The sequence below is a fragment of the Rhinatrema bivittatum genome, chromosome 4, assembly GCF_901001135.1.
Source record: "Rhinatrema bivittatum chromosome 4, aRhiBiv1.1, whole genome shotgun sequence".
Lineage (NCBI taxonomy): Eukaryota > Metazoa > Chordata > Amphibia > Gymnophiona > Rhinatrematidae > Rhinatrema > Rhinatrema bivittatum.
The window spans coordinates 265,582,769-265,601,631 of record NC_042618.1 but is presented as its reverse complement, the minus strand read 5'-3'; the positions used below and the strand labels follow the sequence as shown (position 1 = coordinate 265,601,631).

Genomic DNA, 18,863 nt, shown 5'->3' with positions numbered 1-18,863 from the left:
CGACCGACAGAGTAATCGCCCTTCTGGAAAGCTTGGGCTGGGTAATCAACCTCAGCAAGAGCTGCCTACAGCCTTCCCAGTCTCTGGAATACCTGGGAGTACAGTTCGAAACCCGGACAGACACAGTCAGTCTCACTACCAAGAGAAAGTTGAAACTTCAGCAGCGGATCCAGTATTTGATGGGAGCCAGTCGGCCCATAGCCTGGGATCATCTGCAGGTTCTTGGTCTCATGGCATCCACCCTGGAAGTAGTGCCCTGGGCGAGGGCCCATATGATACCTCTACAACACTCCCTGCTCTCTCGCTGGAGCCCCCGTCTAGGGAACTATTCCACGCATCTGCCAGCCAGGGTGCGGACCCAGTTGCGGTGGTGGTTGCAGTCCAACCACATGAGCAGGGGGTCGAAGATGTCTTCACCCATGTGGACTTTGCTCACCACAGATGCCAGCCTGAGCGGCTGGGGAGCACACTGCGAAGAACTCACCGCACAAGGGCGGTGGAACAGAGAAGAGTCAGTGTGGAACATCAACCGTCTAGAGGCCCGGGCAGTCCGATTGGCATGCCTTCAATTTGCTCACAGACTGAAGAGCAGAGCAGTCAGAGTGATGTCCGACAACGCCACCACGGTGGCATACATCAACCGTCAGGGCGGAACCAGAAGCCGACAAGTATCTCTGGAGATCACCCCACTGATCGCTTGGGCAGAGGCGAATCTTCAGGACATCTCCGCCGTCCACATTGCCGGGAAGGACAATACCACAGCAGACTTCCTCAGCAGAGAAAGCCTAAATCCGGGAGAGTGGCAGCTGTCACCCACAGACTTCCAGATGATTGTGGATCACTGGGGGATTCCGGTCATGGATTTACTGGCAGACAAGTCCAATGCTCAAGTACCCAGATACTTCAGCCGCAAGCGCGACCCGTTCTCACACGGAATCGATGCCCTGGTCCAGCCGTGGCCTCCAGGGACTCTGCTATACGCCTTTCCTCCGTGGCCTCTGCTGGGTGCCATCATCCACAAGATTCAGAAACACCGGGGCCTAGTTCTTCTAGTGGCACCAGACTGGCCAAGAAGACCCTGGTACGCAGACATGAGAAGACTACTGGCAGGGGAGCCTCTTCCCCTGCCTCCTCTCCGGGACCTTCTACGTCAAGGTCCCATCCTCCATGAGGATCCAGCTCAATTCTCTCTTACGGTCTGGCCATTGAGAGGGCTAGACTGAAGAAAAGAGGTTACTCGGAGCCCGTGATAGATACACTCCTCCGAGCTCGTAAGTTTTCCACGTCCTTCACCTACATAAGGATCTGGAGAGTATTTGAAGCATGGTGCGACACTCACGGCTCCAATCCACATGCGACCACAATCCCTATTGTGTTGGATTTCCTGCAGGATGGTCTTCAGAAGGGTCTCTCCCTCAGCTCCATCAAGGTTCAGGTGGCTGCGCTGTCTTGCTATGGTCCCAGGAGGGATGGCATGACCATCGCCAAGCACCCAGATGTTTCTCGCTTCCTGCAAGGAGTCAAGCATATTCGTCCGCCACTGAAGTGGCCTGTGCCTTTGTGGAACCTCAACCTTGTTTTGGATTTCCTCGCGGGGTCCACCTTCAGACCCCTTCGGGGCCTATCTCTACGTTCTCTAACCTTGAAGATGGTGTTCTTGTTGGCTGTATTTTCAGCCCACCACATCTCAGAGCTACAAGCACTGTCCTGCCGTGATCCATTTCTCAGTATCACTCCTGAGGCTATCCATCTGCGTACGGTTCCTTCCTTTCTACCGAAAGTGGTTTCACAGTTTCATCTTAACCAAACCATATCCTTGCCTACCACGGCGGGTTTGAAGAAATCTGAAGAAGGGCGTTTATTACGCCATCTCGACATTGGCAGATTGCTGCCCAGATATTTGGAAGTGACACAACAACTGCGAAAGACGGACCATCTGTTCGTCCTGCACAGCGGGAAGAAGCAAGGTGAAGCGGCCTTGCGGCCCACCATCGCCCGCTGGATTAAAGAAGTTATCAGAGCAGCTTACGTAGAAGCCGGGAAGTCTCCACCTCTACAAGTCAAGGCTCATTCTACCAGAGCACAAGCGACATCCTGGGCTGAATTCAGGCTGCTGTCGCCTGCAGAAATCTGTAAAGCGGCGACGTGGTCCTCCCTCCATACCTTCTCCAGGTTCTACCGTCTGGATGTCCAGGCCACGGAGGACTCCGCATTTGCAAGGGCGGTCCTACATGGTCCTCAGCCAGCCTCCCGCCCAGGCTGGGAGTAAAGCTTTTGTACATCCCATTCGTTCTGAGTCCATCTGGCTACACGCCAGGAAATGTTGAGATTACTACCTGATAATCTCCTTTTCCTTAGTGTAGACAGATGGACTCAGCATCCCGCCCAGCTGCCTGTGTACATGGGTTTCACCGATTCAAGGTAAGCCATGTCTTCTGTTCCATAAGAGCGTACACTCTACCTGGTGTCAACGCCTTCCGGTTGTGAATGCTGGCGGTCTCCAGCTACTATCAATCAGTCAGGGGAATCCTGTTTTCACTTTCACTGAGCGTCAGTACACATATCCATAACAGCTTTTGCAAGGAAGATTACTGAGTTGCTACGCTTCCTGTGGGGATATATATACCCCCGTGCTGACGTCAGATCCGTCTCCAACTGCTAGCACGCGGATACTATCCCATTCGTTCTGAGTCCATCTGTCTACACTAAGGAAAAGGAGTTTATCAGGTAGTAATCTCAACAATATATCTATTTCTAAATAAAAAATGTATTCAACTTATTGTACTAACTTTTTTATGCATGAGAAATATTCAGTCATTTTGTTCTTTAAATTTAAATATGACGGTTTTTATTTTATAGAACTTCTATAAAATAAAACCGTCATATTTAAATTACCTGAGCAATTTTTTTATGAAAACCTCTACGTTGTAACAGCCTTGCATGTAACTGTAATGTTTGTCATATGTTTTAGACAATTGTTGACAGTTATCACAATATTATTTAGAAGCAATCTTATTTTTAACAATAATAAATTAATAAAGACAATTGTCTTTTTTATTATTATTATTATTATTATTATTATTATTATTATTATTAATAAAAGAATCAGGTAATACTAATTTTTAATTTAGAAGTTAAAATATTCTATCTTACATAATTTTGTACCAATTCTTTTTCAGTTTAGTTTTGGGTAACAATGAAAAAATTTGAAAGTGGCGCGGCAAAAAGAAAACGAGCTAAATTACAGGAAGAAGCAGTCAAAAGGTCAAAATTAATTACGGGATTTCTGATCAAAAACCAAAAAACACACGAGACTGGAAACGATCAGATTAGTAGAGACAATCAAGTGGTTGTATTACCTTCCACACCAGACAATGACTGTTCCTCACAAGCATTCGATAAAGAAATCAAACAATTGAATTGGAGCAGCCTTCTACAGGGGAAAAAAATATTGAAACTAAGTCTGAAAGTTGCTTATTATCACAACGCGAAATTGGATTGATTGATAAAAGGAACAAGTTTCACACTAAAAGTTTTCTGAAAGTTCCAGCTTTTGAAATACCAACCAATGTTTCTAATAAGGATAATTCTTTTCCAGTTAGACTTTTTACAGTGACCTTTAAGAATAGGGAAAAATATAAAAGAGATTGGCTGTGTTGGAGTAAAGAAAATATTTTTGTATTGTGCTCCTTGTTTTTTGTTCAACAAAAGAGATGTTTCTTTAAATGTAAGCACAAAAGCTGAACATCCAGGTTGGGATATTGGAAAAGGATGACGAAGATTGAAAGACATTGTACCAAATCATGAAAATTCCAATATACATAAAGAAATTATATCATTTGGAAGGAAGCAATGAAAGCAGTTACATGTAATTCTACGATCGATAATTTTGTTGTTTATCAGCTGAAGGCAGAAAGTTAAAAATGGAAGACGGTCCTTCGTCGAATTTTAGATATATTTTTTTGACTGAAAAAGGAATTGCATTACGTGGATCTTTTGAACGAATAGGAGAGAGTACTAATGGTAACTTTTTGGGCCTAGTTGAGCTTTTGAGCAAGTACGACCAGGTACTGAGTGATCATGTTGCACAAGTTTGTAATTCACAAGAAAATAACTCCCATCTCTCGTCATATTCAAAATGACTTTATTGAAATCTGTGGATCTCTTGTTCAGAAAAACAATTATAGAAGAAGTTAAAGCAGCAAAATATTTTGCTATTTCTGTGGATGGAATATGTGACTATGCTCATCAAGAACAGCTATCATTTATCTTGAGATATGCTGGTTACAGATACAAGCTTTTCTATTGAAGAATGCTTTATTATGTTAAGTGATTTCTCTAAAAAGACTGGTGATGAAATTGCTGAAAAATGTTTTGAAGTCCTCGATAGTTTTGACCTTAACTTTGATGACTGTGTAGGTCAGTCGTATGACAATGGTGCCAATATGGCTGGCACGTACAATGGTGTTCAAGCTAAATTGAAAGATATAAAACTTGCTTGTTTTCAATCTGTGGAAACATACGTTAAATTTAGTCGGAGCGGGTAGTACCAAGGCATGTAAAGAAGCGATTACATTTTTTGGAACGATTCAAAAAATGTATATCTTCAGCTCTAGTTCACAAAGATGGGAATTACTGAAAAAACATATTCCTGTATTCCTCCATCAAATGTCCAAAATGAGGTGGTCAGCCAGGATAGATTGTGTTCAACCTATTGCTCGACATTTGGGAAATATTAGAAACACTGTAAAAGAGGTAAGCAAGCTTACAAACTTAACAGCAGAATGTAAGGCTGACCTTTGTGGTATTGAAAAGTATCTGGACAGTTTTGAATGTGTTTTAATGGCTTCAATTTGGATTAAAGTACTAACAATGATACATGAGGTAAATCTAATATTGGAATGTCATGATGCAACATTGGACGCAGAAAGAGACAATATCAGTCAATTACAAGAAGATCTTCTGAAGCTTAGAGACAAGTGGGATGAAATACTTCAAGAAGCCTGAACAGTGTCAAGTAAAATAGGTATATTGACTAACTTTAATTTGCGTCATGGATTCACACACTCAACTCAACAACATGCAGAAAATTACTTCATGGTGAATGTCTTCCATCACATAATAGACTTTGTACTTAATGGGCTTAAGCATCAATTTTCTGCAGTTAAAGAAATATGCAACCATTTTGATTTCTTATGGAACTTTAAGAATTGTAAAGACAAATTATTTGAAAAAGTTAACAGATTTGTGAGCCAATATGCGAATCAAGTTTCAGTTGAACTCCTCGATGAAATAACTTTGCTTAAGAGAGTGTTTGACGTAAACTTTAAAATTGATATGTCACCGAAAAAAATTTACAGTCAAATATTGAGTTTGAAGTTATCAAATATTTTTCCAAATGTCCTTATTGCACTAAAAATTTTCTTAACACTTCCAGCAATGGTGGCATCAAATGAAAGAAACTTTAGTGTCCTAAAATTAATTAAATCCTATTTGTGATCGACAATGGGACAAGAACGACTAAAAGGATTGGCTATATTAAATATGAATAGTGATATAGCAAAGTTACTTGACTTTTCAATTGTAATTGAAGAATTTGCTAACAAAAAAGCTCGTAAAGCCTTCTTAAATAAATAAAACGTATTTGGTAAATTTAGAAAACGATTTCTCTTATTAAGTATCACATCAGAATCTTACATAGGGGCCTACTTTTCTTAGCTGGCACGGGCCTAATTCCTGCTCTCTCTGGCCCTGCTCACATATGGGTACCATCATCGGATGGAGCCCCATCATGGAACACTTTTGTCAAAGTTTCTAGAAGTTTGACTGGCAAACTGAGCATGCCCAGCATGCCAACAAACCTGCAGCCACCAGGGGTCCCCCTTCAGTCTTTTGTTTTTTTTCAATGCAGCAGTTGCTTCACGGTTCTTTGGAGCTGTGTGAGACTCTCTCACAAGTTTTTTTCCTCACAGAACCTTTTGAATATTTCTTACAAATTTCACCCCGTCCCAGGGTCCCCCATCATGTACCAACCTCCGCTAATGTTCTGGTAAGTTTACCACGTTTTTGTGGTCAGTTCCTGGTGGTGTTGTTATTGGTGCCCGACGGCCACCGACCGCACACCCCCCCCCCCCCTTTTTCATTATGGCGACTGGGTTTCGGAAGTGCCCCGAGTGTCCGAGGACTATGTCCATAACAGACCCTCACGACGTCTGTGTTTTATGCCTCGGGCCCTCCCACGACATCCAAGATTGCGCTGGTTGTGTTCAAATGACCCCTAAAGGCCGCCACGCCCACCTGGAGAAGATGGAGCACTTGTTTGCCTCTAAGCCAGGGGTCGGGAACCTTTTTGGCTGAGAGAGCCATGAACGCCACATATTTTAAAATGTAATTCCATGAAAGCCATACTAACTTCAACCCCCCACCCTCCTGACCTCCCCAAGACCTACCAAATTAATTTATTACAACTCCTACTCTCCTGACGCCCCCCAAGCCCTGCCAAAGGTCCCTGGTGGTCCAGCGGGGGTCCAGGGCTCGCAGGCAAATCTTTAATAAAAAAGTAAAAATCTAACAAAAACCCCCACCCTCCTGACGCCCCCAAGACCTCCAAAATTAATTTACTACAAACCCCCCCCCCCCACCCTCCTGACGCCCCCAAGACCTGCCAAAAGTCTCTGGTGGTCCAGCAGGGGTCCAGGGCTCTCAGACAAATCTTTAATAAAAAAGTAAAAATCTAACAAAACCCCCCACCCTCCTGACCCCCCCAAGACCTGCCAAAAGTCCCTGGTGGTCCAGCAGGGGTCCAGGAGTGGTCCGGGAGCGATCTCCTGGACTTGGGCTGTTGGCTGCCAGTAGTCAAAATGGCGCCGACGGCCCTTTGCCCTCACTATGTCACTGGGGTCGACCAGGTCATGGGGGGATCAGGAGGGTGGGGGGTTGTAGTAAATTAATTTTGGAGGTCTTGGGGGTGTCAGGAGGGCGGGGGGTTTTGTTAGAGTTTTACTTTTTTATTAAAGATTTGTCTGCGAGCCAGATGCAGCCATCAAAAGAGCCACATCTGGCTCGCGAGCCATAGGTTCCCGACCCCTGCTCTAAGCGCTTGTCTCCATCGACTCCAGGAAAAAGCACACCGACTAGGAAGATTTCCTTGTCTCTGACCCCTTCTCCAACAATTTCTCAACAGCAATGAGACACCGGTGACCGTCCGTCACCGGCATCATCCCATTCAAAGACTTCAGCATCCTCGGCACCGGAGAAGGACTGGGCCAAGCATTGCAAGGCAGCGGCATCGACCTCGGCCGAGCCACCTTCTAAAAAGTCTTGGGGAGAGGAGCCTCCATCCTCCTCTGGACCCGGGACTCTGAGACATTCCCCACCTACAACGGTGCCCAGTGCCGAGACTCCTCAAATTCCTGTGGACCCTCCAGTAACGCCTAGCCCACCTCCAACCCCAGGCGCCACGTTGCCTACGCCAGCCTTTGAGGCTTCCAGTCACCACCGGCGCTGGTCCCCATACCGACGCCTGATCCGGTGCCTGTTATTTTGGCCCTGTTCCTCGAGCGCTTGGACACTCTGCTTGGTGCACTTCCATCGGTGCCCATCCCTTCGGGACCATTGGCACCTTCCCAGCCATCGATTCCTCCTCTGGCATTGATTCCAATTCTGGTGTCTTCAGACGATGAAGATGCAGACCGTGGCTCCTCTCCTCTCTGGGAACCACCGATGCCGGAGCCGATTCCTGGACCGTCGGGCTTAGCTGTAGCTCAACATCCATCGAAGATATCGATGCTATCGGTGCCACCGGTCTCGATGCCTCGTCATTTTCCATCGGTGCCACCCTCTCATCCAACTGGACTTGGGCTTTTACCTCCATCTGAAGGTCCACGGGGTGAAGGAGACCCATCATATGACCCTTGGGGGGACAATTCCTCTGACTCACAAGCTTCTGAAGACCTTTTGTCAGAGCCTTCATCCCCAGAAGAGAGACGCCGCTCCCCTCCGGTGGACCTCTCCTTTGCTAGTTTTATTAAGGAGATGTCCGAAACCATCCCCTTCAAATTACAGACAGAGGAGGATGCCAGACATAAAATGCTGGAGGTGCTTCAATTTATGGATGCCCCTAAACAGGTAATGGCGATTCTGGTCCACGAAGTTCTCCTTGACCTCTTACACCGAATCTGGGAGCACCCTGGAACTGTGCCTCCAGTCAACAGGAAAACTGACGCCACATACCTGGTTCACGAAGCCCCAGGTTTTCAAAAATCTCAACTACCCCACCAATCCTTAGTGGTGGAATCCGCCCAGAAGAAGGCCAAGAGATCTCGACCTCACTCTTCTACCCCACCTGGCAAGGAACAGAAATCATTGGATACAATAGGCTGCAGAGTTTTACAGGGATCTATGCTAATGGCCCGTATAGCAGCCTACCAGCTATATATGACACAATACACCAGAAACCTCTGGAAACATGTCCAAGCCTTCTCAGAAACCCTACCTGAGGAATTTCAGGAAGGATTATCCTCTATCCTCCAAAAGGGATTTGAAGCTGGAGAACATGAGGTCAGGGCAGCATATGATGTCTTCGACACTGCTTCCAGGGTATCAGCGGCCGGCAGCACCAGGCGCTGGGCTTGGCTCAAAGCTTCTGACTTACACCAGGAAGTTCAGGATAGGTTAGCAGATCTTCCCTACATAGGGGACAATTTATTTGGAGACAAAATCACCCTCTTCCCCTCCCTGTTTTTTTTTTTGTAACTTTCTTGCTCAGTACTTCAATGTTGATTGTAAACCGGCATGATATGTCCTATGAATGTCGGTATAGTTCAAAAGCATATAAATAAATAAATAAATAAAAATAAAATTCAAGAGGCAGTGGCGCAGCTCAAAGACCACCATGAAACCTTGCGCCAATTGTCCACTGTCCCCACAGATTTCTCGTCCACAGCCTAAAGAGGATTCAGACGAGACACCAAAAGACTGACCTATAAGCCACGTAGATACTACCCTCCTCCTAAGGCTGCGTGTTAGACCGACCAGACCCTCGCACAGAAGCCAACCTAGTCAACACAGACCCCCCAAAGCTCAACCAGCCACCCAGTCTGGTCCTGCAGTGGGTTTTTGACTCCCATCTTGAGAGCAGCAGTCAACCCTCCCCCCCCCAACCACTTTTCCCATGGGAGGCTGCCTGTGCCACTTTGCCACCAAATGGCACTCAATTACTACCAATCAATGGGTCCTTTTGATAGTAGCCCATGGTTACCATCTCAATTTCCCTACGATACCCTCAGACTCTCCACCACTTCCGGCATGGAGTCTAACCGACCACACTCCATTCCTCGAGGCAGAGCTCTCTATCCTCCTGCAGTCCAAAGCCGTGGAACTGGTTCCTCGACTGCAGCGAGAAAGAGGAATTTTCTGATTCCAAAAAAATCCGGCGGCATACGTCCCATCTTGGACCTTCGTGCCATAAACAAACATCTTCGCAAGGAAAAGTTCAGAATGGTTACCTTGGGCTCCTTGCTCCCTCTCCTGCAAAAGGGAGATTGGCTCTGCTCTCCTGATCTTCAGGAGGCTTATACCCATATAGCAATATCCCCTCCTCATCGAAAATATCACAGGTTCATAGTAGGTCGCAGACATTTCCAATACAGAGTGCTCCATTCGGCCCAGCATCAGCACCCCGAGTATTCACGAAATGTCTGGCAGTCATGGCAGCATACCTGAGACAGCACAGGATCCATGTCTACCCATATTTAGATGACTGGCTACTCAGGAGTCCATCCAGGGAAGGAGCGCTTCAATCCCTCCGTCTTACCATTCAACTGCTACAGTCATTGGGACTTCTCATAAACTATCCCAAATCTCATCTGACTCCATCACACACCCTCTCGTTCATTGGAGCAGATCTCAACACCAAGCCAGAGCGTTCCTCCCAAGGGACCGAGCACGCACACAGTCAAACTTGCACAAAGCAGTACAGATTTGTCAGACAATTCAACTCATCAACTGCTAACCTTCCTGGGACACATGGCATCTACAGTTCACGTTACCCCAATGGCTCGACTAGCCATGAGAATAACACAGTGGACTTTAAAGTATAGTAGTCCCAATCAAACCAAGATCTGTCACAGATTGTTCACATAACCAGCCAGCTTCGCCACTCACTGGCTTGGTGGATACAGGAGTCCAATCTCCTCAGATGGCATTGACTACAGATTCCTCCAACCTAGGTTGGGGAACCCATGTCAACGAATTACAAACCCAGGGAACCTGGACAAGGGCGGAAGCAAACCACCAGATAAATTTTCTGGAGCTCCGGGCGATACGGTATGTCCTATTTGCATTTCAGGATTGCCTATACAACAAGGTAATCCTAATTCAGACAACCAGGTAGCGATGTGGTATCTCAACAAGCAAGGGGGCACAGGCTCTTACCTGCTATGCCAAGAGGCGGCGCAGATCTGGGCCTGGGCTCTCTCACATTCCATGTTGCTGAGAGCAATCTACCTGGCAGGCATAAACAATGTGATGGCAGACCGTCTCAACCGGACCTTTCATCCCCACGAATGGGCCCTAGATCCCACTGTAGCGAACAGAATTTTCCACCAGTGGGGTCGCCCACACATGTCTCTTCACAACCGCAAAGTAGACTGCTTCTACTCTCTGCATCGCAGCCACAAGACACCACCGATGGATGCCTTCGCCCACTCGTGGAGCATGGGTCTGCGAAGCGCATACCCTCTCACTCATCAGCAAGATTCTCGTGAAGTTACGACAAGACCAGGGCACAACGATCCTCATAGCCCCATACTGGCCGCGACAAGTTTGGTTTCCCATTCTATGCGGCCTCTCAGTCCAGCAACCAATTCTCCTGGGCACAACACCAACTCTAATAACACAGAACGATGGACTGTTGCATTATCCAATCCTCTAGTCTCTGTCTCTGATGGCATGGATGTTGAAAGATTGATTCTGTAATCCCTTAACCTTTCTAATGATGTGTCCCTGGTCCTCGTAGCTTCACGGAAGCCTTCTATTAGGAAATCTTACCGTTCAAAGTGGACCAGATTCTCCTTGTGGTGTACGACAAAGGGAATAGATCCTTTTTCCTGCCCCACAACAAGGTTCCTGGACTACCTCTGGCACCTCTCGGAGTCTGGCCTACAAAAGTATAGGAGATGCCCCTATTTCAGCGCAACCCCTTGTAAGGCACTTTGAGAGGCTTGCTGCAACTGAAGCCTCCACTGAGTCCCCCAATTGCGACATGGGACCTCAGTGTTGTGCTAGCACTGCTCATGCGACCTCCAAGCCACTGCACTCCTGTGAGCTCCGACATCTCACTTGGAACGTGATCTTTCTTGTAGCTATAACATCAGCTCGCAGAGTCAGTGAGCTACAGGCACTGGTTAACATACCCACCTTATATAAAATTTCTTCACGACCGTGTGGTTCTCTGCACTCACCCTAAATTTTTACCAAAGGTAATGTCTGATTTCCACTTCAATCAGTGCATAATACTACCCACTTTTTTTCCAAAACCTCACTCACACCCAGATGAGCAGGCCCTGCGTGCGCTCGCCTTTTATTTGGAACGCACTGCAGCCCATAGGAAGTCCACCCAACTTTTTGTCTCTTTCGATAAGACCAAATTGGGAGTTGGGATGGGCAAGCAGACCCTGTCCACCTGGCTAAAGGGCTGTATTTCCTTCTGCTACCAACAATCAGGCCTTCCGCTACAGGGACGCGTGAAAGCACATTTGGTTAGAGCCATGGCAACGTCAGTAGCGCACCTCCGTTCGGTACCTATGGCTGATATCTGTAGAGCTGCTATTTGGAGCTCTCTCCATACCTTCGCAGCTCATTACTATCTCGACAAGACTGGGAGGCAAGACTGCATCTTTGGCCAGTCTGTTCTGCATAATTTGTTTCCAGTTTAATAACCCAACTCTTCCTACCTACAGCCCACTGGGAAATTCAGGCTGCCCTACATACCCAACAGCACCTTAATTGTTGTGCCTGTTGCACATTGTTGGCTGCTGCTTGGTTGACTCTGTTCAGGCATCCTGTAGCTCGCTGTTCACCCATATGTGAAGACTGCCATCCTGCTTGTCTTGGGAGAAAGCAGAGTTGCTTACCTGTAACATGTGTTCTCCCAGGACAGCAGGATGTTAGTCCTCACGAAACCCACCTGCCACCCCGCGGAGTTGGGTTCGCTTATGTTTTATTTTATTTTTTCGCTCGTACTTTTTTGCTACAAATGAGACTGAAGGGGGACCCCTGGTGGCTGCAGGGTTGTTGGCATGCTGGGCATGCTCAGTTTGCCAGTCAAAGTTCTAGAAACTTTGACAAAAGTGTTCCGTGACGGGGCTCCATCCGATGATGTCACCCATATGTGAGGGCGAATATCCTGCTGTCCTGGGAGAACACCTGTTACAGGTAAGCAACTCTGCTTTCCTTCTTATAAGAAGACTTTGGATATGGGGAAAGGAGTACAAGTACTTACACCAGTATTTCCTGATTTAGACTTTACAAATATTTTGGAAACCACGCAAAAAGATCAAGTTACACCTTCAATGTTGATTGTGTCATTTCTGCTTGAATCGGACAAGGACTGAATATTATGGATGTTTTTTCACCATCGTTCTGAGCTATTTCTGGGTTTAAAAGTTAGTGCATATCCAGACCTTGCAATGTCTACCCAATTAAGGAGAAAATTATTTCTTCAATTGAGGCCCCAGGTTTCGCAACTTGGGGCATTTTTCCTATTGAATTTTCCATGAAAATGTATAATCAAGTTTCAGGATAATACATTTATGTTTTTTTCTCCTCAGCAGCTTTCTGATTTTTGAAAGAGAAAATGTCTTCTATTGTTAGTTCTTCTTTGGCTACTGAATTAGTGCTTTATTCAATCATAAATATGGCTTCTTGTATCAGATCCTTATTTCCTACCAGGAAGAGGACTTTATATGTAGAATATTTTGATTAATATTGTTATTTCCTTCTTTTTGTATTTGTTTCTGTTTTGCTTGCAAATCAAGTTTATCGCTTGAAATGTAATGAGAAAAATTTAAAAAAATTAAAAAAAAAAAAAGATTTGGATAAGTTCTTGGAGAAGTCCATTAACTGGGGAAAATCTCAGTTGCTGGCATCAGTAATATGGGATCTACTTAATGTTTTGGTACTTGCCAAGTACTTGTAGCCTGGATTGGCCACTGTTGGAAACAGGATGCTGGGCTTGATGGACCCTTGGTCTGACTCATTATAGCAATTTCTTATGTTCTTATCTTTCAACCTTTATAGAATGGTAAATTATGCATGAACTCCATTGTAAAGTTGACAGTTTCAGAGGCATATTTAATTTTCATGCTGTTTGGCAATAGATAATTATGAAACTTTGACAAGCAAAAGGCAAGTAAAATAACCATATGCAATCCATTATGCTCACTGCTGACTGCAGATATTGGCAGTATAGAGAACATTGAAAGTGTTACTACTTGATTAGCATGCTATAGTTTATTTCTATATTACATAATACCTTTTTTTTACATAATTTTATTTTTCTTCCAATTAAAATATCTGCTTAAAATAAAATTTAAATTAATGGGGACTATCTTTAACAGTGACATATTTGGTCTATCTTCATAGATTCATTAAAATTATTAAGTGTCTCATGGAATTATTCTTTACATATAACAATGACTTGCTTATTTTTTTACAGCGATTTGCTTTTATATCAGGTGCCTTTTATAACAGTTGCAAAACTGTTTAACTCAACACAGCATTTAATCGAACCAAATTAAAACAGCAGGTCTATTTTTGATGGTGATTTTTCTAGCTACCATAATGTTACTCTATAAGCCTTGCATAGTGTCACAGAATAAAGATATATACCATCAAGAATATTTGCAATAAAAATACTCTTCACCCAGGGTTAGAAACACATAGATGCCAGGTTGGTCAGGTTTTGGACCAGGAAGAGATGCCACTATTGGGGTTAGAGAGAGATATGGCTGTAGCCATCACCAGACAGCTGCTGCCACTATCAACAGAACCTGGGAAAGGCTCAGTTACTGGCAACTTGCTGCCACCTACAAAGTCCAGAGAGCGGTGTAGCTGCTCTTCCTGCTATAGTCTGCCTCTCTGCACTGGAGGACAAACACTAGGAGAGGAAGAAGCTGGAAGGAGGAGGAGAGTACTAAGAAATTGAGGGAGAAAGGGAAGGTGAAGTAGAGTGCCTGGAGAAAATGGGAAGGGAATAGATCAAAGCTAAATGAGAGTGTAGGGTAGGATGTTTGGAGGAAGGAGGAGGAAGAGCACCTGAAAAGAGGAATGGGAGTTGAAGTGTTGATAGGGAGGGGAGGAAGTTGGAAAAGGTAGGGATAGTTCATTGGAGAAGGAAGGGGAAAACTTTATCGGTATATAAAAATTAAAAATAAATAAAAGAAAACATAAAATAAAAATAAAGGGGAAAAGCCAGAAAACCAAACAAATCGAGATTGAAAAAATATTCTCTATGGAGTACACACGATTTCCCATGGCATTCTTTAAATATGGTGCAGATATCTAAAATGTGTATGCAAGTGAGAGCGATACTTTGTTCCTTTGTGTATGTGTATATAAGAGAGGTCAATTTTTGTGTGTAATAGGCAAGAGCTTTGGATGGTTCTTTGTGTGAGAAGGAGACTGTGTTTGTAAGAGAGGGAGGATGTGTATTTGAGAAAGATGAAATTTGTATGTGTGTTGGTGACAGAGATGGGATGGGTGTGTGTCTGTATATGTGTGAGAGGAAGCTAAGTATTTGAGAAATGGAACATGTGTATATTTGTGCCAGTTCTATCTGTCACTACTTTGCAAGGAAATTGCAGTAACATTGTAAACCAAATTGATTCCACTATTGTAGCTTATAATGTCACCTTGTATTTCTTTGCATCAAATCTATGGATATGTTGTTATATCTTTCAAAAGTGCGTCTAGCTAGACATTCTGATTTCTGACATATTTCTTCCAGATTCTAGAGCCTCGTTTTAACGTTGAAACTATGGCTCAGTTGCTCAATATCCCACCAAACAAAACACTGCTGAGACGCCATTTGGCAACCCATTTCAACTTGTTGGTTGGGCATGAGGCTCAACAGCAAAAACAGGAAGCCTTGGAATCCCCTGACTATATCCTCCTAACTGCCACTGCCAAAGTAAAGGTAGGTAAAATCTTTGTTCTGGTCAGAATGTGTTTTATAGACTGCAGCTATTGTAGTTCAGATTGCCACAATAGTCTGAGAATGCCTTTCAAATTACATTAAAGATAGTTTCAAGGGACAAAAATTTCATATAGTTAAATGTACTTCATTAAACTGAGTTACCTACACTATGATTTCCTCTGAGTTGTCATAAATTAATGTGACTAAGGCTACAAAACTAAAGTTCTTTAAAAAAAAATTAAATTAAAAAAAAACAAAAAACTGGATTTCTGGATTGTAAATACTGATCCCAAAGACATTGTTGCAATATTCTATGTACAAACAAATGAGGCAAGACAAATTGTATAGGCAGCATTCTCTGCAATGGAGGAGGACAGAAAAGGCATCAATATGGTATGCAAAAAGGAGGTGCTGCTCATAGATGACCTCAGTCTACTGGGTGCGGACTGGAGCCTGCCTGCTGCACTGTTACCTAGAGGTGGTGAAGTCCTAGATGCCCTTCATGGCTTAGGCAACTACTGGAGAGCCCACTCAAGGAGAAGCTACACTGGATTTGGTACTGACAAATGGACACATTCTCACTGACCTCAAGGTAAGCTAGTGATCACTGTACTGTGGTTAAGTATTTAACTTTAGTCTAAACTAGACCATATGATATTTGATTTACCTCCATTGTATGCAAATAAATCTCAATGCATATTCATTGTGAATTAGAGATATTACCTGTTTGATACTTGAGGACTGGAGTTGCCTATCCTTCAGGGGTGGTTCTATAATAAGGCAGGTAGAGGCGGCTGCCTCAAGCAGCAAACTTTCTGAGCATCAAAAAGTAAACCCCCCCCCCCCACCCAAAAAAAAAAGTTCCTCCAGTGGCCACATCCCCTTGCTGCCAGACACATTTAACGACATGCCCTGCGGGATTCCCTCTCCCTGAAGGCCAGAAGAAGTTCCCCGCGGTAGTGCAAATAGATGACATGCCCCCTAGAGTTCCCACCCCCACAGGCCAGAAGTGGATCCTCTCAGATAGAAAGAGAAATGATGCATCTGTGTGGCTGAAAAAGAAAGAGGCCTAGCTAGAGCATTGACTCCCTCGGCTCCGTAGTCTCGTCTGCGGCTGAAAAAGCGCAGCACCTTTGCATTGTGGCAAGTCTCCATCAGATCCACATGTGGGCAACCCCACCTCTCGTGAATGAGCTGCATCGCTGACTCTGACAATTCCCATTCGCCTGGGTCTAGAAGACTGCGACTTAGAAAATCTGCCTGGACATTTTCGCTTCCTGTAATATGAGAGGCCGCTATCTGGTTCGTGTGCTTCCGCCCAGAGAATTAACTCCTGAGCCTCCTGGGCTATCCATTTGGCTCTTGGTTCCACCCTGTCGATTGATATAAGCCACGGTTGTTGCATTGTCTGACAAGATCCTGACCGAATGACCCTGAACCATCGGTAGAAAAGCCAGCAGTGCTAATCGCACTGCCCTGGTTTCCAAGCAATTGATAGACCAGGAGTGATCCTCCGCCAACCAAATACCCTGAGACGACTGACGCTGGCAAACTGCACCCCAACCAGATAGACTGACATCGGTAGTGATAATGATCCAATCCGGTACCTCCAGGTCGACCCCTCGAAGAAGGGGACCGGATTGGAGCCACCAAGAGAGACTGTCCTGGATTTGGGCATCGAGCGATACCGGCTGATGAAAAGCTTCTGACAGCGGATTCCATTGTGCCAACAGAGCTTTCTGTAATGGTTTCATATGTGCAAAAGCCCAGGGAACCAACTCGAGGGTGGAGGCCATGGATCCCAGAACCTGTAAAAAAAAAAAAATCCCAGGCTCTGGGAACCCACAATGTCAACAAACGGTGAACCTGCGCTTGCAATTTGCACGCTCTCTCCTCCTCAAGGAACACCTTGCCCACGTTCATGTCGAACCGAGCTCCCAAATACTCGAAACTCTGTGATGGGTTGAGATGAGTCTTGGCGAAATTCACCATCCAGCCTAGAGAGTATAGGAGTTGAACCATCTTCCGGACCGCCATGTGACAACTGGCCTCTGACTTTGCCCTTATGAGCTAATCGTCCAGATAAAGGATGAGCAAAAACTCCCTCGCACCGGAAGGCCGCCGCTACTACTACCATGATCTTGGTGAAGGTCCGGGGTGCTGTGGCTAGCCCGAAAGGAAGAGCCTGAAACTGGAAATACTGAACCAGAACCATGAATCTCAGATAACGCTGATGGACCCGATGAATGGGCATATGAATATATGCCTCCATCAGATCCAGTGAAGCTAGAAACTCCTGATGGCGAACTGCCACAATCACTGACCTCAGGGTTTCCATGTGAAAAATTGGGACTTCCAGCACTGCATTTACCCATTTTAGGTCCAGAATGGGGCGGCAGGTGCCCTCCTTTTTCGGAACCATAAAATAAACGGAATACCGACCAGTGTCCCTTTCCGCTGAGAGGACCAACTGTTAAACCCTGTCAAAGGTCTCCCGAACTGTGTGCCATTTTTCCAACGAACCGCAGGGAGAGACCAAAAAGAGGTCATGGATGGGACGTGCAAAATCAAATGCGTAACCATTTCTGCGTGAGATTGGCCCACTCCCTGTAGAAAAGAGCTAGATGCCCCCCTAAAAAGGGAACGATGGAGTGGGCCGGCTTCGCCTCATTGGGAGGATTTTGCCCCTGGAGCCCCCCTTCTGGTAGGGGCGCTAAAGGGCCGATAAGCTCCTCGAAAAGTCTGCGCCCAGGATTAACTGCGGCCCACAAACTGCTTCTGCGAGGCTGTTGTACCCCTCGTTGACAAGGCCTTCTGCCTTCCCGGAAACGGGACCGAAATGAAAAGGAGTGCTTGGACTTAGGCTTATCCTCTGGCAACTTGTGGACCATATTGTCCCCCAATTGTTTTATCAGTTGTTCAAGATCCTCGCCAAACAATAGTCTGCTTTTAAAAGGCAGAGAACCCAATTGGGATTTGGATCAAACATCCACAGACCAGTGAAGCAACCACAACAGCCTCAGAGCCGAAACCGCAGAGGCCATAAGCCAAGAAGAGGTCCGCACCAAGTCATACAAGGCGTGTGCTATGTACGCTACTGATGCTTCCAAACGTTAAGCGACCACCATCCACGCTGGGGCTAGCCTGACCTACCTGCAATTGCTGCACTCACCGCAAACACGCTCATTGCATGAAGCTGGAGCAAATAGCTGCCCGGAGGCTCAAAGCAGAAACCTCAAAGATCCGCTTTAGATGAACCTCCAGCTTACGGTCCTGAACATCCTTTAGCACTGCGTCCCCTGCCACCGGAATAGTTGTCTTCTTGGTGACTGTCGATACCGCAACATCCACTTTCGGTATAGCAAAAAGCTCCAAAGTCTGTTCGAGTAGGGGATAAAGCTTTGACATAGCTCGACTCATCCTCAAACCGGCATCCAGAGAATTCCACTCCTGATCCACCATCCTCTGCGTGACCTATGATAAGAAAAAGTCAAGGGAGGACCATGAATCCCATCCAGAACTGGGTGCGCCCCATCTATGTCCAAATCCAACCGAGGGAGCTTCAATCCAAGTTCCCCAGGACCTACGGAATCAAGGGGGCCAATTCCTCTCGACGAAACAAGCAAAGAATCTTCAGATTGTCCCCGTCGGACACCGGCATATCAGC

At 45.5% G+C, this 18,863-nt stretch overlaps 1 protein-coding gene across 1 annotated transcript in view; it reads left to right on the top strand.

Moving 5' to 3' along the window:
* Window positions 1-18,863, top strand: part of PPFIBP1 (PPFIA binding protein 1) — a 1,178,807-nt gene that overhangs the window by 1,071,734 nt on the left and 88,210 nt on the right. Inside the window, exon 26 of the mRNA XM_029597487.1 lies at window positions 15,008-15,196. Within this exon, the coding sequence (XP_029453347.1) occupies window positions 15,008-15,196 (189 nt within the window). The remainder of the gene's footprint in view (window positions 1-15,007; window positions 15,197-18,863) is intronic.